Source organism: Electrophorus electricus, chromosome 12, assembly GCF_041902795.1.
Source record: "Electrophorus electricus isolate QZ-2024a chromosome 12, ASM4190279v1, whole genome shotgun sequence".
Lineage (NCBI taxonomy): Eukaryota > Metazoa > Chordata > Actinopteri > Gymnotiformes > Gymnotidae > Electrophorus > Electrophorus electricus.
This window is the reverse complement of record NC_137508.1, coordinates 394,689-420,000: the sequence shown is the minus strand read 5'-3', so window position 1 is coordinate 420,000 and position 25,312 is coordinate 394,689. Positions and strand designations below refer to the sequence as shown.

The window sequence follows — 25,312 nt, the reverse complement described above, 5'->3', positions numbered from 1 at the left end:
TTTAAGTTCTGCGACACTAACTCGGGCCGTTTTGACTTCAGTTGGCTTTGTGTTTACTGGGCAGTTGGCTGGGACCGGACCCTGCTGTTCTCCCGACAGGCTTTGTACTGCACGTGAGCTCTGATCCTGGGTCAGTCTGGTGGGCAGCTCTGTAACTCCATGGACTCCTGCTGCTCTCTTGAACTGACCCCAAATCAGCCAAAGGAATGGACTAGTCACCAGCAACAGGTGGTTAAACACTGCCCTCTGTGAGCTACTCCCACCTTCAGGATCTAGAGCTGCAGGTAGGATTGGTGTAGCGATTTAGCAGACCTGAACCGAGGCTTGTGTCTATGTTTGTGTGTGCATGCGCGGATGTGAATTATGCATTTACGTGCATGTGTGACTCAGGAAGGACTAAGGGACAGTGTGGAGCAGGGCCGCTAGCTTGCTTTTAGTGATGCACCTTCTGCCTGTCTTGAGCAGACACACTGCAACCTGAGGCTGAACTAGAGTAATCCTTGGGTTTCCTGTGTGTGTGTGTGTGTGTGTGTGTGGGGATAGAGAGAGTTTTAGTATTAATTATGTAAAAGTATTTTTGGGTTGTACTGCACAAGTGTGTGTGTGTGTGTCTGTGTGTCTGTGTGTGTGTGTGTGCGCGTGTTTGAAATTGCACAGATGGTAGGGGGGGAATGCGTGGCTCGCTCCCCCATCATGCCTGGACGCTCTTCTCCACGCAAGCGAGCGTTTCTGTGGCACAGCTAAAATGCTCAACACCTCTCAGCACCCACACATACCAGCCTACTGGAGTGCATGCCAAAATGTTTCGGACTACACTACCCATGATTCATGTTGTGCCATGTGCTAAGCTGAACTGAGAGGAGATGGCCATGTTCAGATGAAAATTGATCTTCTGTTTCTTGTTTCTTATCTGTTCTCTGAAGTCTTGTGCTGTAACATTCCTGGTAACGTGTGCGGTACAGCTGACATTTTGAAGCACTGTGAGGAATGTCCTCTGTCCTCTGGCTATATGTCCCCTTGTTCTTGGGCCACAGTGTGATAAGCTAGGTTTTGTGTGCATGCATAAATGTTTGCGCACACACACAACACAGAATAACCATTCCCAAACAACACATTTAGTCATAATGGCAAAAGAAGTTCAAGTCACCAGTGTGAGTTTTCAAAGACATCCGTCTGTCTGCCAGACTGAACCAGCTGGACAGAAAGGGAGTGTGTTTGCGTGCGTGCAAGTACAAGTACTCTCTCTTTCTCTTGCACACATCCACTTGCTCACAATTATTCACTCTGTCACATACACAAATATAAACACACACACACTCTCTCTCTCTCTCGCTGTGTGTGTGTGTGTGTGTGTGTGTGTGTAATCTGATCTGTCTCCTTTGTTGTTGGAGCTGTACAGGGATTCGGAGCTCTGTGGCTCTGGTTTGGTCCGACCGCAGTAGACAAACACATGTAAAGCTGCTATTATGGCTGTGCACTGAACATGACGTTACCCACTCAGAATACCTGCCATAGTTGCGTTCCTCCAAGCCAGACTGCACAAGTAGCGTGCGTGTGCGTGTATGCGTGTGATTGGCATGGCAAGGTTGGGGTCTCCTGTGAGTGGCTCAGTGGGGGAACTGTTATGAACATTCAAACTGGCTCTGCAACAAATAAAAGTCAGTGGCTGGTAAAATAGGGTGCGGACCTCATTGTTAATCTCTCTTAAAACCAGACGGCGAAAAAAAAAACAACAACAAACATTCCACATTCCTGACTGCTCATACAGCCTCTGATCTTGTCTGAAGTTTTGCCCAAACTGCTTTCTGGTCTTAAACCCTGAGAAACATCCTCTAAGTCCCAGTCCTAAAGTCAACAGCTGTGTGCAGTGTTAGACAGCAGTGTCCTGGCCTAGCTGAGTACAAGACCAGTAGAATTCTCAGAAATCTGTGTTACCGTGCATTGTTCACAGATAAGAATGTGGGCAAGAAGTGTAAATTTGGCGATTTTTTTTATTTTATTTTTTTTTCCCCCCCCCCAAGCACATCCCTACTGAAGTGCGAACTGTTGCTATTAGCAACTTAATCTCGACTCACCTAGTGCTAGAAGCTGTTAGTGGGTTTATTAAACATTACAGTTCCTTGTGAAGATGTTTGGTTTGTCTCATTCTGACCTAAAGCAGTGAAGCTGTGCATTAAGGAAATGTGAGAGGCTTCTGTTTAAGACAGACCACAATAGAAATCACTAATGCTATTAATTCAGAGCGTCCACTCGAGCACTTCCTACCCCTGGTGACGCCTGCCCCAGAAGGGCCCCATCTGGGACTTTGCTCAGTCTGCATTCAGACACCCAGACGGCCCCTGGGGCTGCTGCAGTCTGTAGAAATTACTGTCAGGGCTAATTGTTTTTGAACCTTCTAACTCGACACTGTTGCTGCTCATGAACCTCTTCTGTCTTCAGGACAGAACAAAAATATTCCCCCTTTCTTTGTCAAAGCCCTCAATAATCATTAACTCGTCTTCCCTACCTTTGCTGTGTTCCAGTCTTCAGACTTTCACTCAGGAAATAATTTAAAGAAAAGTGTCAGCTTAACCTTGCTCTCCATGTGCAGCTCTGTGTTCTGATGTCTGATGGTCTGTCATCTGTAGTGTCTGGGGGGGGCTTGTCTACTCCCACTGTAGTGGTCCGCACCCCCTGTGTGGTCTGCATCCCACCTTGCTGCTGCAGTCGTAACGAAATTCTGGGGAGTTTTGTGAGCTGCTGGGAGAGCTGGCCGGAGCGCTGACCTGGAGCTCAGCCTGGGTGTGGCAGGAGTGAGGAGCTGGGCTGGCTGTTCCTCTGTCTTCCTGCTTCATGCATCTTATCCCTTTCTGTGTTGGCCTTTATTTTCCTGTTGCTGTGTTTTCTTTGTTTGTTTCTTTGTCTTCATGTTTTTCAGTCTCTCTATCTGTCTGTCTTTCACTGCTCTGTTCTTCTTCCCTTCCTCTCCTTGGCCCATTGGCTAGACTGCGGTAAGATGGCTCTTTCACTGTGCCCTGAGTTGACCTGTGATGACCTGTCTAGTGCCGAGTCCTTTCACAATGCTCTCCCTGTAGTTTTAACACTAGCATTAAATGGGCAGGATCTGTAGCTAGTTGTTAAATACCAGCTGGTTGTTTTGTTGCTGGAGGAGTCAGGGTCATGACCTATTCCACCGTCCAGAACTCCTGGGCTGCTTCTCATGCAACATGCTATATATGCCCTCAGACACTGAACAATATCTGCACTTTTTATAGGTTGTGTGTGTGTGTGTGTGTGTGTGTGTGTGTAAAGCTCATGTGAATGGAGTTTGGCCTCAGCCATGTTTTATTAACATAAGTCTCTAATAACGGAGGTTATATGTATCAGTGTCAACACTGCCGCAGAGGAGTTCCCCTCAGTGCATGAATGTCCTGTGTGTTTATGCAAATGACAAATAAACTTGACTTGAGGGCGTGGTTTTGATAGCTAGGCAGTTCTGAGGGCATGGTTTCTCTGCTCCATCTCCGCAGGCATGGAAGAAACGCTGGTTTGTCCTACGCAGCGGCCGGCTGACCGGAGACCCGGATGTGCTGGAGTACTACAAGAATGACCACGTGAAGAAACCCATCCGCGTGATTGACCTGAACCTATGCGAGCAGGTGGACGCTGGGCTCACCTTCAACAAGAAAGATCTGGAGCACAGTTTCATCTTCGACATCAAGACCATCGACCGAGTCTTCTACCTGGTGGCCGACAGCGAAGAGGAGATGAACAAGTGGGTCCGCTGCATCTGTGACATCTGTGGCTTCAACCCCACCGACACGGACGGTAGGATACGCTTGCACGCAGGTGCGCCCTGTGTTCTCCCACAAGAACTTCGCTCTTGCAGGCTCAGTGTGTGTGTATTGAGATGGGTTGATGTACCCTCACTTTAATTGAAATATTGTGTGTTAATTTGGTTTCTATAATTACATTACATTTACAGCATTTATCCAAAGCAACGTAAAATTATGATTGCGGGTTAAGGGTCTTGCTCAGGGCCCACCAGTGGCAACTTGGCAGTGGTGGGGCTTGAACCAGCAACCATCTGATTACAAGTCAAGAGCCTTAACCACATGAATAATTGGGTCTGCAGTTGTGTTGAAATTGCATACTACCACACTCTCTATATTTATATATTACTGAGTGGTGAGTATGTTTTCACTGTAAAAATGCTGTGATTTAGCACCTGGATGCCATACCCATATACTGTACTAAATTTACTGTGAGAAATTGTCATGTGCCATAGAAAGGAAGGGGTGGAGCTATGAGTTATTGGGGGAGGAGCCAACAAACCTAGATCCTCTATAGCGCTGTATAGGTTTCTTTTAACTAAGAAATTTCCTTATATTTACATATCAGTGAGGAGTAGGTTATAAACCCATAAATGGGCCATAGTGGGCGGTTTCAGACATTTCAGATACAGCTTGTGTTTTTGTACATGGACGCACATGTTCACATTTGAGTTGGACTTGAGATTTATTAGTCCAAATGTATTTAGTATGTTGGTGTTCCTTCAAGTCCTGTTCTTGAAGAAAAGAACAGGTGAATGCCATCTTCATAAACTGAATTACTGGTTAAAGTTGGAATGTGTGGGACGGTTAGTGGAGTTTGTAGAATATTTCATTTATGTTATGTGAGGCACTCTTGCCAATTTAACCACTCACAGCAGTAAAACAAACGGCCCTAAATTCTGCAGTTATAACTGTTAATTGCTGAGTTTCTGTTTTTGGCAACCTACACAGATTATTTTAGGTAAGTGCAAGAAACCGTTCTGCACATTTCACAACCCAGACACATGAGTCCTGAGGAGGTTTTCACCCCACAGGGGCTGACTACAGACCCTCCCACACAAAACAGAGTTATAGAGCCTCTTACATCATTTCTTTAAACCTACGCAATATCAGCGCTTGTGTTATTACCCCTTAGTGGGTTACACATGTATTGATTTCCTCTGTGCTGTGGCGTCATGGAGGGACAGCCAGGGCCTTGTTCCCAGCCCAACCCCAGGTGAGTAGCTGCAGGCTGGGCAGACCCTGGGATACGCTGGGCCGAGCTCTGGAGCTCTCAGGGCTGCTAGCCATTAGCCCCATAGAGTGGATGGCAGGAAGGAAAACGTGGAGGGGGGGATTTTCCCATTGCTGGGATGATTCAGCACACTGCCTCACAAACAAAAAAGGGGAGGGGTCAGAATTAGCAAGGGAGGGGCAGGAGGAGAGCGAGAGACCACTGGATCACTCACCACTGGGCAGCCTGCAAATAGGGGAAGGCAAAGTGGGTGGTTGTGTGTGTAGACTTTGAATAGTGAAACATTTAACACATTCCCAAGGAGAAAAACCTTGAGAAACATGAGAGATCAAATAGAAGCTGCTTTATAAAATCCTAAAACCAAGAAAGCCATCAAAATGAATCTTCAGACGCAGCTTTGAGACCTTCATGCCTTTTCACTGACATCTTCTGAGAGTGGTGTGCTTGGAACCACATAGAAACTGTGCTTCAGGAATGCTTTATCTGGCAGCCCCCCTCCGTTAGACACGACCACCTCAGCACCTGTTTCCAGGCTTCCAGGGTGGAGATTCCCCGAAGAGAACCCGGGAACCCTCCAGCCGATGAATTTGTTTTGATAATCATGGACTTTTCATTTTTAGCTACAAATCTGACACGCATTTCCTGTTTGCATGTTATGCAAACATTTATACTAGAAATTCTCATGTTGTACTGTGTATTTTAGAATGTGACAGTCCTGAGCCCTAATAAATCTGTGTGTGCGTGTCTTGTAGACTCAGCGAAAGCATCTCACCAGGCTGCAGTGACCGGGGCTCTGGTGGTCGACATGGCCCCTCATGCAGGGGGGATGGGCCACTCAGCCCTGACTCCCATGCCCCCTCCCTACCAGCCTGTCAGCGTCAGGCACCTGGAGTCCTCCTCCAGCCTGGATGACACCCAGGACTACCTGCTGCTGCTACACTGCGAGAGCAAGAAACCGGAGCCCGGGAGGTGAGGGGGAGTGGGGTGGGTGGATGGAAAAATGTGTGTTGGAAAAGCTCTTATTTGTCATTTAGAGGAAGGAGAAGTGTTCCAACACCTCTGGACTCCATTAGTCGCACATAATTAGTTAATATCTGACTGATGGTATTTTCAATTTTTCTGGTTTATTCTTCATACCCTTTTGTGACTGCCATAGACTCTGATATATGGGCTGTGTTTGTGTGTGTGTTTACATGTATGTAGTCCTGTAACTCTCTCTCAAAGGGATATGGAGCAGGAATATCTGCTCTTGGAAGAGTGTGAGAGCAAGAGTGCTCCTCCTGACAGTCTGTGAGTGCTGTGTGTGTGCGAGAGAGAAATGAGACAATTAATAAAACTACATTCTGTTCTGTGCATGCGCAAACCATAACCATTGATAAATCCCTTTCACATCACACCAGTTGTGAGTTTGACATCTGCCACACTGGGGTGTTTCATTCATGATCATCACCACATTACATGTGGTGATCTTAAATCATTAGAAAAGAACAGAGCATTCACGCCAGTATTCTTCCACATTATTAAACCTCCAACTAAATCTTCATCCAAAATGTTATTGAACACTATGATGAAATTCAGGAATAATGGAATGGGATAAAGGTAGTAACAGTTTAGGAAACTTTATAGTAGTCTGATGATGTCTGAGGCAAAGTGGGACCCATAACCCAAGGCTGATGAGTTATAAATATGGCCTGGTTGGCATGCATAAATATAATCATTCTAAATGCCTTCATTCTCATCACATGTACCATGTTGTGTTCCCTTTTTGGGCTTGCACTTAGACACATGCGTCCAGTTCCCAAGCAGTTGTTGTCCTGTAGGAAAATGACACATGATGAGTGACTAATTCTGTCAAGACTAGTCACTTAGAGTGCTTTGCGTCTACAGAGTAGGCATGTTCAGTTCTCCAGATAAAACCATTCTCTGCCGTGCCTGAGTAACTCCACACTTTGTGACATTTGTTCGCAGCATGGTTGTGGATTTGCCACTTTGATGAGTCTTTGCACATGTTTAGTGAGAAGGCGCTGAAGTCACCTGCTCTCTGCTTGCTCTCGCAGGGCTCACGGAGACTGCAGGAAGTCTACCTCCTCTGAGCCCGACTGTAACGACAACCTCCCGTCCCACCGCACGGCCAAGCATGGCCCGCTCAACGGCTTCTTTCCCTCACAGCACACAGGGCTGTACGACTCGCCCCCGTCACGCGGGGCCAGTCTGTCGATGGACGCGCAGGGTCTGTACCACCTGCCGCGGAGCTACTCGCAGGACACCGTGCTCCTGCCCAAATCTGCGTCCTCGCCACCTGGGCCCGACAGCGACCCGGGCGACGTCTATGTGTTCAACATCCCAGTCCGAAAACCCTCCCTGGAAGCTCAGTTTAGGAACCTGTCCGTCAGCTACGACATCCCACCCACACCCGGCAGTAACTGCACCTACCAAGTGCCCCGCGCGGCGGGGGCCGAGGCAGCAGCAGGCGTGCCCTCCGACGTGGTTCCACCCCCACGCCCACCCAAGCCCTCGCTGGGCGCCCCAGTGGGGCCACCTGACCGTTCGCCCACGGACACGTACGCGGTGCCGAGGTCGGTGTCAGAGGCAGACGCGAACTACTGTGTGCCATCAGGAGGTAATAAAGCCCTGAGGAGCAACACCATCGGTACCGTGGACTCAACACGTCTCCGTAAAGGTCAGACATGACCCGTCACCGCCAAACCAAGGAATCAAAACCTACATTACTAATACTTGATTACCAATCAAAACTATTTCATAGCAGTGTACTGGAAGCTTGGCAGGTGATTTTACCTATGAGTGTAAGGAAACTAGGTCAGTGTCCGCTTGACTGACCCAACAAAACTAATATTAATAGTAAAATTTCAAACCAGCATTGCTGGATCAGGAAAGAGATTAATGCATTACACTGTTAGTGTGGATTCCCAGTGTATATACCAGGTTTTGCTTTGCCTTAAAATTAAAATTCCACACCGACACACCCAGCATTACACACCCAGCATGTGTGTTGCAAGTAGTTGTGTACGGCTCCCTCTGGCTGTGGTGTGATGGGAGTACGATCACGTATCAAGTCCCACATGCTGGTACATGCCGCTGCTGATGGCATTCCCACGGGCACGTCCAGGCCCTAGTAAAGCCTAGCAGACGCACTGACTAGGCCACGACCCATTCAGCACTTTCTCTCCTCAGGTGTTCAGTCAAACTCGTTTCTGTTCAGTTGTGATTTTGGCCACTTTGTCACGACAGTAAAAATCAAGGTGAGATATCTGGGCTTTAACTCTGATTTCCATTCTGTTTTTCTCTCCGTTTTGACAGATTATGGATCATCTCAAGACTGCTATGACATACCCAGATCTTTTCCCTCAGACAGAAATTGCTCCTTTGAATTTAATGAAAACTTCAACAACTACTTTGTGAGTCTCTTTACATGGCTGTTTCTACTTCTGATTTTTTTGAAGCCTTTGCTAATTATTAAATATAATAAAATTGACTTCAATTACGTAAAGTCACTCACTCACACACAAACACCCACCCACACACACACACACACACCCCCACACACACACAAAACACTCATCTTTGCCCCGTTCCTGAACTGGTACAGAAAAACAAAGGCTTGATGCCCCTTGGCACTGCCTCGACGGAGGAGATGGATGAGAACTACGTGCCCATGAGTGCCAACTCCCCGTCACATCACCGTTCAGGGAGCCTCTCTGAACCCATCCAGGAGCCCAACTACGTGCCCATGACCCCCGGCACGGTGGAGTTCCCCTCCCTGGGCAAGCAGGTGCCCCCTCCTGCCCACATGGGCTTTCGCTCCAGCCCCAAAACCCCCCCACGCAGACCCATGCTCATTACGGACTGCCAGCCACCCCCTGTCGACCGTAACCTGAAACCCGACCGCAAAGGTGAGCTCTGAAGGACGTGTGTGTGTGTGTGTGTGTGTGTGTGAGAGAGAGAAAACAGAATGAGTCTGTGTGAGTGATCTAGAGGTGGTTACTGTGATTTACTATGCTACATAGTTACTGTTACTATGCACTGTGATTACTTCTCTGTGTATGCATAAACATCTTTCCATGGTGCAATCATGTTTTTGTTATCCAGTCGTGGGGTCTGTCACTGGTTATCAAACATGCTTGCTGCATTTTGTTTTGCTATATTAACTCTTCCATTCACCACATCTCATCATGTTACACTTTTCTCACTAACACGTGCTGGCCCATGATTATAAAGTCCTCTTCCCTATGAAAGAAAAGTAATGAATTTGACTCTGAGAGAATTAATGGTAACTGAATTCAGTTCTCAGTACCTAAAGTAGCACTATTCAGCTCAGATGTCCAGCTTCTTTCTCTACCTCGACTTTGGAGAGTTTCTCTGCAGAAAGGCACCTTTCAGACAGTGGGATGGCCCGCCTGTGTCAGCTGTTAGGATCTGACCTGGCCAATGAGAGAGCCCATTGTCCTTTTGCTCAGATCCCTGGGTACGAGGCAGTCGGACTGGCCTGGAGCGATCACCTCTCGCCCCATTGTGCTCTTCTCAATGGTCTCATTGATGGCCAGGCTCGAAAAGGGGAATTTCAGTCTGGTTTGGTCACTGCTAGTGATCTAGCTGTTTAAAAAAAAATGTGCAGAATGTGTTGAAAGAATGAACAGTGTCAGCTATTGCTTGCCTTTGTTCTCTGTAGTCACATTAAAAGTTGTTTGTTTGGGAAGGACTGTATGATGGGGGTTGCTCTGGGGTTGCCGTGCTGCATAGTGTGATTGTGATATTGCCTTGTAATATGCTGACAACCTGTTTGGTGAAACCTTGATGGGACCTGCTGAGAGGCTGGGCTGCATCACGTTGGCCAGAATGATTTCCTTGTTGGGTCATGTGGAGGCCGTGATTCAACACACCCCCACAGAACATGCATCTGGAATGTCTGGAGAGGCCAGGATACACACAACACACAGTGAGAAAAGGGACTTGCTAAAGTGCACATTTGCAAATTGCAACCTTGTGTAATATCATCAGAAACAGGCAAATTCCATGAATGCTTCATAAATTACATATTGTGCTGCCCAGTGTATTTCTACATCGGGTTTCATTCCCATGAAGTGGTGATTGGAGATTTAACCATGGGCCAGTCACCATGTCATTCTCAGTGTGGAACGTGTCTTGCTCTGCTTATGCAATGTTGACTAGCTCTCGGCTGGCGTTTGGAGTGTGTGCTCGTCCCAGTTGTGTGCGGGCCGCTGTGCTGTATAGCCTCGGACACGCTGGCCCGAGGGGAACGTGGCCAGTCTCACGCTGCCTTCTGCCTCTTCACATGTCTCATTTCTCTGAGCCTCTTCGCTCACCTCTTTTCTTCTCATATTTTCTTCATTCATGCCAGCCAACACTTATATTACTCCACGTGAGAACTTCCTTCCTTCGTTCTTTAGCTCGCTGTTCTGTTTTTCTCCCTGTCGTCTCTTTCTCATCTCTTCCTGGTGGTCATGAATCTGAAGTTGTCCCATGCACAGCCGAAGTGCATTTTCACGCTTTGTTTCTCTGCATCATGACTAGCAGGCCTTGATGCTCTCTGAATCTTGCTGCTCTTGTGAGCCCTGTCATGTCCATGGGTGCGTTTGGTGTGCTGAGGTTTAAACAGATGACCCCCATCGCCGCGGTGCGTCGAGCCAGTGTTAACGTGTTGTCAGAGCGTGATGTGTACTAATGTGTGTCTAACTCCACGCATGATGCTTCCGGAAAAGCCTTGCATGTTGCATGACTCTAGTGCATGATGGGTAGTTGCCATGGCAGCAGCACATTAGAAATTCGTGCAGTGAAAAAGTAAGAAAGTGTTTAGGAGTATGTGGCCATGCTTTTGCTACGCTGCATGGGGACAAGGATGATTAAAAACAATACGCAAATTATTACAAGAGATACGTATAACAAAACCAGTTTTCTTCCACCAATCAGGTCAGAGTCCTAAATTAACCCGAGTTAATCGGCCTGTCGGTCTCGAGCGAACTGACTCTCAAACCGTAGGTGAATTCTCCAGACGACGTAAGGGTAGGTACCTGCTGTTTCCCCGCTCATGTTCCCTCTCGCCTGCCTGTCATTTGTGCTCCTCCCAGAAATTGACGTGAACTTTTTTGAGGGTTGAGCTTGAGGCCTTTATACATCTTGAAGCAAACATGTGTGGTACAGAATGTGACATCATTTTAAACAGACTGACTTAAACATGCATACAAAGCATGAGCAGGAAAATAAATGGTTTTTGGCCTTTGGTTGAAACTAAAGTCAGCAAAACATTTGGTTAAAGGAAAAGTGCACACTAATGAATTATTATTAAAAACAAACACATAAAGGAGCCATGTGTGCACCACCAGTGTCTAACCATAATGGACTGCTTTCATCTGATATCACCTACATGAATAAACACCCCTGTCATTTACACTGGCATGGCTCTTCCATGTCGAGGGCATGTAAACTGACTGTGTGCCCACCGTGGCTCATCACACCTGCTGCCAACATGGTGGACGAGAGTAGGATGTGCAGTCTCTGTCCTGGTGCACTGACGCTAGATGCCGTGACAGACAGGGTCTATTTAGCCTTGGGAGAGGGGACTGCTCAGTGGTTGCCAGATTGTGTGCTTTTCAGCCAAATCAGCTTTTCTGTTAGGGGTAAGATGGTAGGTCAGTGGTTAAGGTATTTGACTTGTAATCAGAAAGTTGCTGGTTCAAGTCCCACCACTGCCAAGTTGCCTTTGTTGGGCCCCTGAGCAAGACCCTTGACCCTCAATTACTCAAGTTGTACTCAGTCATAATTGTAAGTTGCTTTGGATAAAAGTGTCAGATAAATGCTGTAAATGTTTGGGAATCTGAACTAATGCTATAGGGTTTGCTCAAAGATTGTACTTCACTGGGGCCTTGTTTTTTGGTTTAAGGAGTGGGCTTTGAACAATTATAGCAAATGTTGGCTGTTTTGGGAGTTTTCTGTTCAGATTTCAGAGGGGCTTTTCCTGCCTGCTGTCGGTTTGCCTCACAAGTCGTGTGTTATTACGACACTGATTTTAATTATCGTGACCTCATTGTTGATCTTATGAATACATGTCATAAGAAAATGTCTTAGACTGCATAAAAGTCTTGCTAGATTTATCTCTTGTCAATGGCTCCCCCTAGAGGCAAAAATCAGCCATGTAACACAGCCATGTTTAAAAAACAACAACAAAAAACACCTTTTAAACCTGTTTGTGCGAAATTAGTGAAATCAGATGTAGGCTACTAATAAGAAGAATTCTTAATTTTTGTTATTTGGACAGAGCTCTGCTCTGTATGAAATATGCTGATATGAGTTCACAGTAAATGTAAGGTTTTGTGATTTGCTTAAAAGTATTTATTTAAAGAAATGTATAATGCACATTATATACATAGTTTTCAAACTAAGCCTCAGAAATCATTGTCTTTTAAACTTATAATTATATTCACAGCAGTAATAAAAATACTTTGTTTTGCCAGATCCACGTCTTTGTAGTGCCTTGAATTATTTGTCCATTCTACTTTTCCTTTGTGTAACAATATTTTGGTCCCTCTGTTTTAGTCAAGCCGGCGCCTTTGGACATCAAACCAGTCCCTGAATGTGAAGAGTTCACCACACCAGTGCGATCTCCTGTCACCAGGTCCTTCGCCAGGGAGTAAGTGTCAATCATGCTTCCTGACCAATCCTCTGCTCCGGTTTAGCTACTCTACCATTTTGTTTCAGCATCAGCCAGTTACCTGTGGGCAAATGTCATCAGGCCTACATGTAGTGAAACTGCTTATGGCCACAGAGCTGGTTGGTGCTGACAGAGCTAGCATCAAGGCATGGGTCTGCATGGGCTCAGTTCTTGTGCCTCTCGTCTAACATTCCTCCACTACCGTAGTCTTGTCCTAACTATGGTAGAGGCTGAGGATCATGTGAGCATGTGTCACGGAAGTGTTTGCAAATTATGTGTAGCGGTAGACAGAAGTCACCGGCCGGTTCATACCGCAGTCGCGCATCACGGTTTGATGCGAGTTCAGTATTTGGTGCAGCCTGCAGTGTACTTAGCAGTGAAATGTAAACTGATCACACACGCTCACGAATGTCATAGCCCCAGCGATGGGTGCGAGTCCTTGGACAAGACGCTCTTAACACCACGTTTTGTAACGCGATAGAAATTCTAAGTCACCAAGTCTTATAGGAGCGTGTGCCAAACGCGTAAATGTCCATGCGTGTCCGCGCACAGCCCTGCAGGGCCCTGTCTACCGCGTGGCTGTAGTCCAGCCTGAACGTTTGACAGAAACAGCAGCTCCTGTGCGCCGTTTGCATTTGCTATAGTGCGACTGACTCGTTCAAACGGCAGTGAGCTGAGCTGAGCGTAACTTGTTGCTAACGGCGTCCGGTTTCGGATGAAACTCGCGCTTGTGAAGTGTTTCCGCTTTACGTTCAGAAATCTTCGCCCGTCTGTAACGCGTAGCGTGATGCACCGTTACCCCCTAATAACGATTATGGTTGTCCTGGTGTGTCTGCTTGCGGTTGCACGTGAATAACGTCAGCCAAAGAGGTTCGGCAAAACCCATTTCACCAAACATTTTATTTATGGGAGAAAATGAGCGCTTAAGATCAATTTATATGTACACGTGAAAGGACACGAGGACATGGTTTGTTCACGTCTGATTTGACTGTGTGCGAAAGAAAGAGAGAAGAAAACACATTTGTGGCCACACCTGTGCATGTCGTCTGTGTCTCTGTGTGTGTGCGCGTGTGTGTGTGCGCGTGTGTGTGTGCGCGTGTGTGTGTGCGCGTGTGTGTGTGCGTGTGTGTGCGCGCGTGTGTGTGTACAGAAGCAGCAGTGTAAGGTTTGTCGTGATGCTCAGCCCCTCCAGGTTCCCCGTGCCTCCCAGACCACCCTCGGTGCATAGCACTGCTTCCAGCACCGACTCCGAGGACTGTGATGAGAATTATGTCGCAATGCAGCACGCTAACATGTCTGCAGATGAACCAGTATGTAACCACAGCACCTCAGCCAGAGACTTTCCTAAACACCTTATTTATGGAAAAGTTTACTTCAATCGTAATACATTCTTAGTAGTTTTACTGCTTTTTTAAAATTTCAAAACACTTTTTAAATTCTTCTATTAATATTTTAAAGGTTGAAAGAGAGTTGATAAACTAATGTCTTCTCTGGTGCTGCATAACAGTTTGGGGTGAGATGCTCATTTCCAGAAAATATGAGCTGATGTCATCACCTCTGCTTCTCGCCCTCCTCCTCACTGAATAATACAGTTGCACAACACTGAACGCTCATGACGTAAACCAGCGTGGTAGAGCAGTGTCTGTGCTCATGTCCTCCTGCAACATAATGTCAGTAAGCAGGAAGTGATCGGAGGTCACCCGTGAGCTGACCAGAAGGGCTCCTCTCCTCTGTAGCCTCTCCCATCGTTCCATTGCTCTGTTCTCTCTTCTTCCGTTCATCTCCTCGCTCAGACTGACTGAATGTGCAATCTCAGCGTTTGCTGTTCTGTGGTTTTGTTTTGTTTTTTTTTGCTGCTGCTGCAAACACTTCTTTGCTTGCATGAGCCTGCTTTGTCATATGAAGCTGTCTGCAGTTTTTACCAAATCTGGGTGTGAGAAATCAGGTTTAAACAATGAAGAGCTGCAAAGTTTGGTCGGTCTACACAGTTGGTAGTAATCGGGCCTTTGTGGCCTGACATACTGTGTTGTTATGGCTAGCTCCGTACAGAGCATCTCCATCATGTGCGTTTAAATACACTGCAACATGACTTCATATGACCTGGGTTTTATGCTTTTTCTTTTCTTGCACTCATCTTTTTTTTTTGCTGTGTATTTGTTCACTTAATTCTTTGCTGCTCATCACATTTCCTTCTCGAGTTTCTCCTCTGTTCTGCCGTTGTGTGTCTGACTCCATGATGTCTCCTGCTGCTCCTTCCTGCCCCTCCACTCTGTAGAGAGGAGTCTTTCTACTGCACGGTGCCACTCACCCCCGTTAAGAGGGAGGTGGCAAGTCTAGAGCACTTTGAGGAGGTGAGCAGGGCTGTTGGCATGCTCTAAATTTTGACAACTGATGTTCTGAGGTCACGCTCCTCACAAAAACAACAAAACGTCTAAACCAAGTTACCTGGCAATGCTGATCCAGAATCAGACTAGTTTGGTTCTTCCCAGGTTAATATAGTTTACTTTAATCCTTGCACAGCCAGAGAGGACTAATTAGTCTTGCACTACGTAATCCTCACCTAGCTGCTTAATGTCTTCTGTCCTTTATCTCATATTCATCATAGCTGTACTTAAGCCTCTTATTAGCTGTATGTATTATTTGTGTGTAATGTGCAACATTTAAAGACCCAATCTGAAGTTCATCTGTAACTGACACTTCCTCATAGAAAATTCAGACCTGATCTTACCACAATTTCAGTTGCCGCTCTTGATTGGAGCTTTCATATTGGTGTTGAAAGTTCAAAATAAACATGTTTGACTAAATGATGAAACTGTTGACTGAACTTCAGTGAATGGTGTTGTTATTTTTCTGGGACATTTTAGAACTTGAAGCTGTCAGCACCCATGAACACGGATGGAGGCAGCAGCCCCATGGTGAAGCCCAAAGGAGACAAGCAAGTGGAGTATCTGGACCTGGATCTGGACCCTGGCAAATCCACGCCACCTCGAATGGTAAGACGACACTACTCAGAGCTGTGAAAACAGACACTGGTTACCTTGGCTTTTTTCCTTCAGCATTGATGTTTATCTTTATGCTAAATTTACAGAGATTCGTGTGTTTCGGCATGTTTAAAGGCTTGCAGATTCTTCCAGTTCCTTTATAGCTGTGAACAGTTAATTAAAATGGATCTGTTTTGAACATATCATTTTAAAAAGGAAGCCAAGCAAAGTCTAGAGGTTATTGCTTGCAAATAATCATAGTCGCATGTAGTCTCCGAAGTGCAGTATGTTGCTATAGTGATGAATGACTCGTTTTCTGTCCATCCCCTGCAGAAGAAGAGCATTGGGACTGGTGCGGCAGTGTCGGACGAGCGGGTGGACTACGTGGTCGTGGACCAGCAACGCACACAAGCCTTGAAGAGTACCCGTGAGGCCTGGAGCGACGGCCGCCAGTCCACCGAGAGCGACACCCCCTCCAAAGGGACCAAGTGAGCACTCGGAAGCATACTTCCTCTAGCCCCGCCCCTGGGGGCGTGGCTGGGCCAGGGGGCGGGAAGTTCCACCCCTTCCCACCTCCACCGTAGGCCCTTGTGTTTGATCTCGATTATACTGTGAGAGAAAGCGATTCAGCTCCCCTAATCTGTCGGGTGACGCTGCTACCCAGCTGGTGGAAAGACCAGTGTGTGGTGGAGATCTGGTAGATTGGGGGTGCCGTGTATAAGCTGAGAGACGGTTTGGAGCAGGATCTACTGGGCTGTGTGCTGGGCTGAAGGAACTTCAGATCCCTCTCTGGTTGAGTGCCCTGTGATGACGATGCTAACAGAGCAGTGAGAGACTTTCATTTGTATCAAGTGGAGACTCACTGCTTCCACTTTTTTTGTTGTTGGTTTGTCTGGGTTTTTCCATCCTTGTGTTCATCCTGGGTAATGGAATGAAATGTTATCTGGATGAGCGGCCGGCTTCTCTGGGTTTACTACCTAACACTGCTTTTTATATTTAAGTATTGCATTTCACCAAACTGCCATGGCCAGGTCATGAGTATGCGTTCCATATATGGAAAGTGATCCGTTTTTGCTTATTTCACTGATAATCTAAAACTTTGGTACATCCTGGTTTATTTCATGGCCATTTTTCTGATGATCAAGTGTAACTGACAAGAGCAATCAAATGGTAACATTTTTGCTAAAATGAGTTTGCCCGTTTGTGTTGCTTTTGCAAGTAAGGCTGCAAAACTGCCTGTGCAAAGTACAATAAACAAAGTCTCCCTCGTTTGTACTGAGTGTCTGGGACGTAAAGGCCTGTGTGACCTCTGCTGGATGGAGTATCAGGAGCTATGAACTGGTCTGGCATAAACGTGATGGAGTGAGGAACTGTGATTAACTTTTGATGGAGAGTTACGACTCACTGTTTTAATTTTTTTATTTTAGTATCTTTCAATGCAAGGTATCAGAACTAAAGACAACTACAGAAGTCAGGTACTCACTGAAGTGACTAACACAGCAGTTCCAGTTTAATTTATTTTGTTTTTCTTTGTTTTTCTTTTCTACATATCCCTACATTTAATTTGGTCCTGCAATTCACAGATGTTCTCATTATGTTTATAAAAGTTAATGACAGACGCTAGGATCAGATGTTTGCTGTACATGATGCCTTCTTAAAAAAGCCAGTCAGGAAGATTCAGGAGTTGTACATGGATAATTCATTCCTTTGGTGACTGGTCTTTTGATATTTTATTTCCACTTTAATCATGATAATTTATTTCAGATGGATTTCCATAGTTTCTGGAGACCTATTGCCTTAATATTACAACTTTTGCTGTTTGGTTGTTGTACATATGATCAGTTGTGTAATTTTAGCTAAAGTTAGAGACTATGTGAACTTTAACTGTGTGTGTAAGACAAAAGCTTCGTTAACTACCAACTTCTTAAGCCAAGGAGACGCCGATGTGGGCTGCAGCACCATCAGTGGCTTTTGCTGTATAGACATGCACAAACATTTGAAACCTTTTCTATTTTAATTCTGATCTCTCCTCTATCTTTCTATTTTGTCTTCACAAGAGCATTCTGTGGCAAGATGAACCTCAGATTTTCCTGATGCTTTCTATCTTTTTTTAATGAATCGGAAAGAAATGTACATTTTAAAATAAACTCAATAAAAAAAGCTGACATACAAATACATCATTTGAGTGAATCCGAGTGTAACTCCACATCTTATTATTGCAAAGCCTGCTGCACACTCGTACGCTATATGGCCAAAAGTATCTGGACACCCCTGCCAATAATTGAGTTGCCCATTGCTGACAGGTGTATAAAATCATGCACAGAGCCATGCACTCTGTAAAGACTCAGCAGTCGAATAGGTCCGAATGAACTCAGGGACTTTAAACGTGGCACTGTCCTAGGACACCACCTTTGCCCAGCTCCGTCTGTGAAACTTCTACCCTGCTAGATCTGCTTTGGACAGCTGTAAGTGTCTTTGAGCAGCAGAGCTCAACTATGACGGAGTAGACTGTGGAATCTCAGAGCGAGGCCACCAAGTGTTGAAGTGTGAATAACGGAAATTTAAAGTCATGGGTTTTCATCATGGGTTTCCATGCCTGAGCAGCTGCACATACGCCTAAGATCACTATGGAGTGTAGAGGAGAGGAGTGTAGGGGAGTGTAGAAGACACTGCCCCTTAGTTCCAGTGAAGGGTAATGTTAATGCTACACACCCAAAGAAAATTAGACTATTATATCCTACCAGCCTTTCCCAACAGATTGTTCCTGCATGACTGTAGCATGGGGTCATTCAATTAATTAAAAAATATTTTAATGAATGGGACAACTGATGAGCTTATATAGGTGTGATGATTTCCACATTCTTATATCATATTGTATATAAACAAAAACAAAAGCTCAAATTCAGAGATGAAGTGAACAACATCAGCCCTCCATGCACAAGTGATGAAATTCAAGATTTGTTTTATTACAAACATGCAAAATATTAAGGTTGTCACTGCGGTGACTGACTACAGCGGTATCCTACATGAAACACGTGCATTACCATCTTGTGGTAATGTAGCATTTCGCACGCGATTGTAAAGTAAAGACACTGTCATGTAGTAAAGTCTCGTCTTGCCTACTCATAAGCAAATGTGCTGAGGATTTGCCCTGATATCCATTTAACAGAATTAAGTTCTACATCCATTTAAATCATTTTGTAGTAACTATGAAATCCACCACAGCATTTTGCAGTCATAAAAAACATAACTATTAGACACAACTAAACAGATCTACGTACTTTATTTTTCAATCAAACTACTATAAGTGTTATTGTTTATTAACAGGGCTGGCCTGTGCTTTGAGAAAATTAATCTTAATGTGGGAACTCTGATATGGGAGCTAAGTATCTTACACGTGTAGCACAATTATTTGAACATGTATTGTACTTGAAGAGTTGATTAGGTAAAGCATTTCCTCACACGGAGCAACTTACATATGTTTATCAGACAGTGTGAATGCTCCCGTGAACATTTGACCTCAGTGTGGCTAGTACCTTTCTCTACCTCCTCGACCTCGTGACCTACAAGATACCACTTTTGTTCCAGTTATATTGTCATTTTTAATGACGTAATAAAATTAATCCAATAGGCTATTCGTGTTTTTATGTCTGGTAGTAATTTGGAAATTTTGTGTGTAATTTGGAAAATAAAAATGAGTTTTTGATTTACATTTTGTAATAAGTGGAATGTGTATTCTTTGTAGAACCAAAAAAAGGAAGATTAAAGATATATTGCTTCAGTATCCAGTTTGGGGGGGGGGGTGAAAGAAATTGTTGAACTGGATTGTAGATTGAACAACACATCTATGCATGTGTGTAATTCATCTATATTTCCATTACTCAGTCTTCATAATAGTATTGCTACTAAAATTAGCTTCGTATAATTCTAATTATTAATAATATTCAATTGTATGAATATTCAGTGGAAGTAAGGTGTTCTTTAGAACTGCATGAATTGGTATAGTGAAATGACCCAAATGTTTAGAAACAAACTACATTGTGCACCATTAAAACTGCTCAGCTTGGCATCCTCAGCTGAGGCTGATGCCCACGTTTCCCACCTCATCTATGGCGACCAGATCCATTGCTCGGGAACAACAGGAGGCCATGCAGGACACCAAGGTGACGTTCTCGCTTCCATCTCCAAGCGCTGGTGCTGAGATTGTACAGGCCCTGGTGGGCTTGAATACTTTGGATGCCAGATCCGTTTCCATCAGTCATGTTGGCAGAAAGGTCCCAAGTGGAGAGGCTGCAGTTTCCAGAGCAGCTAGAATTAATGCTCACTGTCTGACATACAGGTGGGGTGATGTCTATTACCTGAATGAGTAAAATGAGAAGTTGAGTTGCTACAATTGGTATATATAATAAATATATTTTGCTTTAAAACTACTTTACAGGATATGTTTATCAGTGATGAGATGCCATATAATCACTTGCCAGATTTTAAAAGTGACATGCTGATAAGTCTTTTATACAGTTCACTTTTTATTTATTAAATTAACTTTGATCCTTGACAATACTTTTGAAATATCAGGTGGTGTGTAAGCAGTTACCGGAGAACCAAAGCAAGTCACAGCATGGTGTAGTGGAAATCCCACCCTCCAGGTGCTTCAGCCTCGATAGTCACAGTGACATCACTGCCTCAGGCAGCGTTTCTGAGAGCGAACAGAGTTACTATGCCATGTGCTTCACCTCCACTCACGAGGGAAAGACACTTTCAAATCCAGGGTCATTACTGACTCTAATATTAAAGCTTCCCCCGGAGCCACTGGTTGCCACCATGAAAGGCAGTGCAGGTGTTCCTCCAGGTTCCAGTGTTCCATCACCTTCAGCCTGAGGGTAAAGATACTTTTACTAACAGCATTAAAAAAACAGATACCAAAAAATCGTATCGTTGTAGTTTGCCCCAAAATGGTTCATCTTAAAAGGCCTGTAAACATTTTTTAGTACTTGAAATTGCTTATATTGATGTGATATTTTTTCTAACTGTAGTTGAGACTGATTAAGTGATTGATCTGTTGTTTGGTAGATTGATTTTCAGATATTTTACATTAAACTGCATGAAGAGCAAAAGTTATTATAAAGTCTGAGTCTTTCTTGCAAGTTTTTCAATTAAGGCTAAACTCCATTTCACTCATGTTTTTTGGTTCTTTGAAGGTTGAGATTTCTTTGGGCTTAAGGTACAGTAAACCTTTTATTAAACCTTGTAAACTCACAATGACGGTCACACACGATGTCTGCAGTTGCGTGGAGGACTGTCTCTTAAAGCGGCTACTTGAAGATTGATTGATAGAAACGGATCTCTCCAGCCACACGAACAGTGAACTCTCCTGCTGGGACGCTGTTAAAGGTTACCAAGTACTGCCCACTTCTGACTTCTTCCAGAATCCTGTTAACAAAGTTGGAACTTGATGCCTTGACAAGAGCTACCTGTGCAAGACTTACACTGTCCCCACCAAGCATTGTGACCAATAAAGTGACGTTGCTGTCTGTGAATGGAGCACAAATGTTTAAGGAATTAAAAACACAAAGAATGATTTTTCACATATTTTTCAAGTGATTATCATTACAAAAGTATGTTCACTTATGAGCTTTGGGCCTGCTGTTTAAGAAAGCATAACTGTCGTTGGAAACGTCTACAAAGTCAAACAGGAAGTCAACATCACTTTGACCTGGACAGTGAGCAATAAATTAGTGAAATTAGTGAAAAGGTGACAATTCATACCCAGTTCATCTTTGTACACTTTCTGATATTTTCATAAACAACAAACATGAACTTCAAACAAAGCAAACCCCTTCATTATCTGTGAGCAGCTGATCATGAATGATAGGACTACATGGAGCGCATTTACCAAATACTTTGATGGTGTGTGGATTTGTAGCGGTAATGTTGATGAGCCACAGTCCTGCATGGTCTGATTTTCTTGGATGAATCATGTAGATGTTACCAACAACCTGAATAAGCCCCAAAGCTCCACAGGATTCAGCACTTGTCTGTGAGACTCCTAAGTTAGAAAATAGACAATAAGTTTGATTCTACAAGATTGTTACATTTCACTTTCTGTTTGCGTGCAATTGTTTTATTCATTACATGTTCAGTCTTCATATATGTAATAGGAGCAGATTTAAGAGAGGAGTCTTTGTATTTTCTTTTGTCAATTTAAACTGTGAATACAACAAGGATTTGAGTTACATTCCTTTTTGATAGTTCCCTATATCAATTATAGGTTGAAAATCATGATTCTAAGCAGGGTTAAGGGTGGAATTACATTTAGTTTTTTTTTTTTTTTTTTTAGGTGATTCAGGTGTGCAAATTGTGTCTAACCACAAATTTTGCGAATTGTGTGACTGATTCGATAAAGTTGTTTTGACAGTTGATATTTTTGTTAAAAAAAATAGGGTTTAGTCTTTTAGCAATTCAGCAAAACTATGATAGAATCTATTTCATTTAGATTTCAGTTGCATTTAATTGCTAATCTGGTAAGTGTTAGTTAATTATAAACTAATAATCTACAAAGTATCTACAGGGGATGATGCAAGTTGATCAGGCATGAGTTTCTTAGTGCTGTGGTATCTCAGCAAGAAGTTTTATAAATCAAGTTTCCATCCAAGCACCTGAAGGACTAGTGATGATATAATATGGGGAGTTGCGTGTGATGTACATTGTCAGTTTTTTTAAAGAGGAGTCCACAAAGACAGTGGATTATATTATATTAGTGGATTATATTATGCTCCCTGAACCACTCTTTCACAATTTGAGCCAGATGAATCCTGGCATTGTCATCTTGGAATATGCCCGTGCCATCAGGGAAGAAAAAATCCATTGATGGAATAACCTGGTCGTTCAGTTTATTCAGGTAGTCAGGTGACCTGATTCTTTGGGCACATAACGTTGCTGAACCTAGACCTGGCCAACTGCAGCAACTCCAGATCATAGCACTGCCACCACAGGCTTGTACAGTAGGAACTAGGCATGATGGGTGCAAAAATAGTTTAATTATTTAAATTACTAGAACATTAATAATTTCCTACAGCTTATGTGGTGTGTTCCGTAGACGAAAGTACCTATTTAAGGTTGTGTAACCTCATATACACAAAGGTAAGGAGTGGAGAACAGGACAGCCCAGTCCTACGATGAAACATGTAAACAATTATGAGAGGAAAGGAGGAGGTATACCCATTGATTTGTTTGGTCATTTTACATGTATAGATATAGAGCAGTGGAAAATAAACAGATTTTTTTCCCCAAGGAAAAATAGCTCAAATTTGCTGATATAGAAAAGTAAGAACTTATTTTAACTTTGCAAGGGTCAATAGAATTTTAACCTTATATAATCTGAGAGAAGGCTCTAAATACCATGTGTTGGGTTGTGTGTTGCACATCATTAATGTGGGAGGCAGGCGTTAGTACAGGGAAACTGACAACTGGATTTAGTCAAGTCACCAGTGTAGCCTGGTGAATGCCCTCTGTATCCCTGATTTTCCCAAAGGTAAAATGCATGTAACCATCTAACATATGTAAATAGTGGTCAATGCTTGTGAAGGAAAAGTGTAACATAACCACATAGTGTAACGCTGCTGGCCCGAGTTCTGAAGGGCAGGACGCACAGACTCCCTCGACTGTGAAGGACATTTATTGACATAAAACATACTCGACAACGGTGGCACTCACAAACAACACTTACGATAATCATGTCTATGCAATTATGCATAAGACAAAGAACACACATTACAGCTGCAGAGATTAACATTAACACACACATAGTGACAACGACCAACGAGGACGCACACTGACAGGGGTTTAAATAGACAGACAGCCATTCAACATTAAACCCCGAGCAGGGGTGTGCAGCCCATTGGGGCGTGGTTACAAACAATACACATGTGAATCCCCCTGCATGCGGCGGGCTGTACCATGTGACTTGTGGGGGCGCAGAGATTAAATGAATAATGGCCCAAAACTGGCCCACGCGTCCCAATTTCCACATACTCTGCTGGAATGATGGTGATGACTTTGTCTGAATCCAGGTGCCAGAGATCTTAACTCTAATTAAATAATAACTCAGAGATCATTTGGACCAAATCTCAGTCACATCTCAATTTTCATTAGGCCATGTTGTAAGTATAATTTGGGTCAGATCACAGCCACAACTCCATCAAACCATAGCCTTTGTGAGCCAATAGCTTAGCTATGATGTAGAACAGTAGATCATATCCTATATCCACTTATTTCTTTTTGAATCAATTTATTTCTGAACAATCACTTATAAATTAATTTTGAAAGTCAAAATATCACATTGTTACATCTACCAAGCATGACTTGTGTTTACATTTTATGTTCAGAATGTTCAGCAAGCTGGAACCCTTCATTTCTTACATTATCAAGCAATATGTCTTCTTTCTTAATAGCCATTGTCTTTGGTTTCTATACTCAGAATAATTCATGTTAGCTAAACTACATTTGAGTTTAAATCTATGTACCTGAAGCAGGACTTCTTTCTAAGCCTGTAACCTGTAGGAGTGACAAGACAACTATAAAAAAGAGGACAGAAATAACAGCAATAGGACATTTTTATGCTTGTAGTTATACTTTAAATCTACCTTAAATTACTTTTGAAACCTGGATTACTATTTTGACTTTTTTTGTTATTAACCAGATTAATTAAATTATTTAGTTTTTCTTGTACACTAGTTTTTATTAGAGTAAATGCAGAGTCCAGTCTTCTGCATATTGACACTACCGACACCAGAATAACTTTACCGACATTTAGTGTCCTTACACCACAGCCTTCCTTCTACACCCCTTTCCCCATTGTTTTCAGTGCTGGTGTCTTAGCAACCAGTTTTCTGCCACATGTCATTACCTGCTCATCCTTACTACTTGGACAGAGGTGCTTATTTCTCTACAATCAAACAAGGGCAGAGTGTTCTTGATCTTTCAGTCACAGGAACATGGAACTCTCCTTTGATTTTATTACAACATCATATGTCTCATCTGTCATGGCCTGCAGTCTATATGCCTTACAATCTGAAAGGGTATAAATTAGTAGAAATTATGATACAAGTAGTTTCAGTGTTCTTGACATGCCAGACAAAATAAATTGGGGATGACTCTGCACTAGATATTATCCTTGGGTTTCTGCTGTCTGAGGTACTCACTAAGCACTTCATCACTTGGGGCCATTTTTCTGGTCTACTGTTTAATCCTGGATAGTGGCACTGATGCTCAATAATCCTCAGCCCACCTCCTTCTGCTTAGTGTACCATCCTAGTGTACCGAGTGCTGGATTTGGGATGAAACTCTTTGGCTGTGGCTGCTTTCCTTGTGGCCTCTTTATGATTCCCATTTGCCTGTGGGATTCACAGGTACTTGTAACTGCCCTCAGAATCTGCTGTGCTAGATCGTAGTATGACCTCCACAGTTCTGACTATCTCTTCTTGTAACAATCCTCTGGATGACAACGGACAGAACAATAACAATAGTTTAAAGAGAAAAATAAATAAAAAATGAAATAAGCAATGAATGTCTAGTCCAACATAAATGTATTCAAAAATTTTAA

At 43.8% G+C, this 25,312-nt stretch overlaps 1 protein-coding gene and 1 long non-coding RNA gene across 10 annotated transcripts in view; one reads left to right on the top strand and one right to left on the bottom strand.

Moving 5' to 3' along the window:
* Window positions 1-17,888, top strand: part of gab1 (GRB2-associated binding protein 1) — a 44,868-nt gene extending 26,980 nt beyond the window's left edge. Inside the window, exons 2-12 of one of the 9 annotated variants that reach the window (XM_027029878.3) lie at window positions 3,510-3,828; window positions 5,799-6,015; window positions 6,250-6,336; window positions 7,104-7,726; window positions 8,365-8,462; window positions 8,654-8,957; window positions 10,993-11,085; window positions 12,616-12,709; window positions 13,914-14,040; window positions 15,595-15,723; window positions 16,045-17,888. In XM_027029878.3, the coding sequence (XP_026885679.2) occupies window positions 3,510-3,828; window positions 5,799-6,015; window positions 6,250-6,336; window positions 7,104-7,726; window positions 8,365-8,462; window positions 8,654-8,957; window positions 10,993-11,085; window positions 12,616-12,709; window positions 13,914-14,040; window positions 15,595-15,723; window positions 16,045-16,203 (2,250 nt within the window). In that variant the 3' untranslated portion in view covers window positions 16,204-17,888. Of the gene's footprint in view, window positions 1-3,509; window positions 3,829-5,798; window positions 6,016-6,249; window positions 6,337-7,103; window positions 7,727-8,364; window positions 8,463-8,653; window positions 8,958-10,992; window positions 11,086-12,615; window positions 12,710-13,880; window positions 14,041-15,594; window positions 15,724-16,044 lie in introns of all 9 variants that reach the window. The other 8 variants (XM_027029874.3, XM_027029879.3, XM_027029886.3 and 5 more) reach the window with 8 other exon arrangements.
* Window positions 17,889-18,642: 754 nt separating this feature from the next.
* On the bottom strand, window positions 18,643-22,683 carry LOC145660236 (uncharacterized). Its single transcript, XR_014126461.1, has 3 exons — window positions 20,969-22,683; window positions 20,306-20,585; window positions 18,643-20,069 (listed from the first exon to the last, which is right to left on the bottom strand). It is a non-coding gene; the product is annotated as an uncharacterized LOC145660236 (long non-coding RNA).
* Between the last annotated feature and the right edge of the window lie 2,629 nt (window positions 22,684-25,312).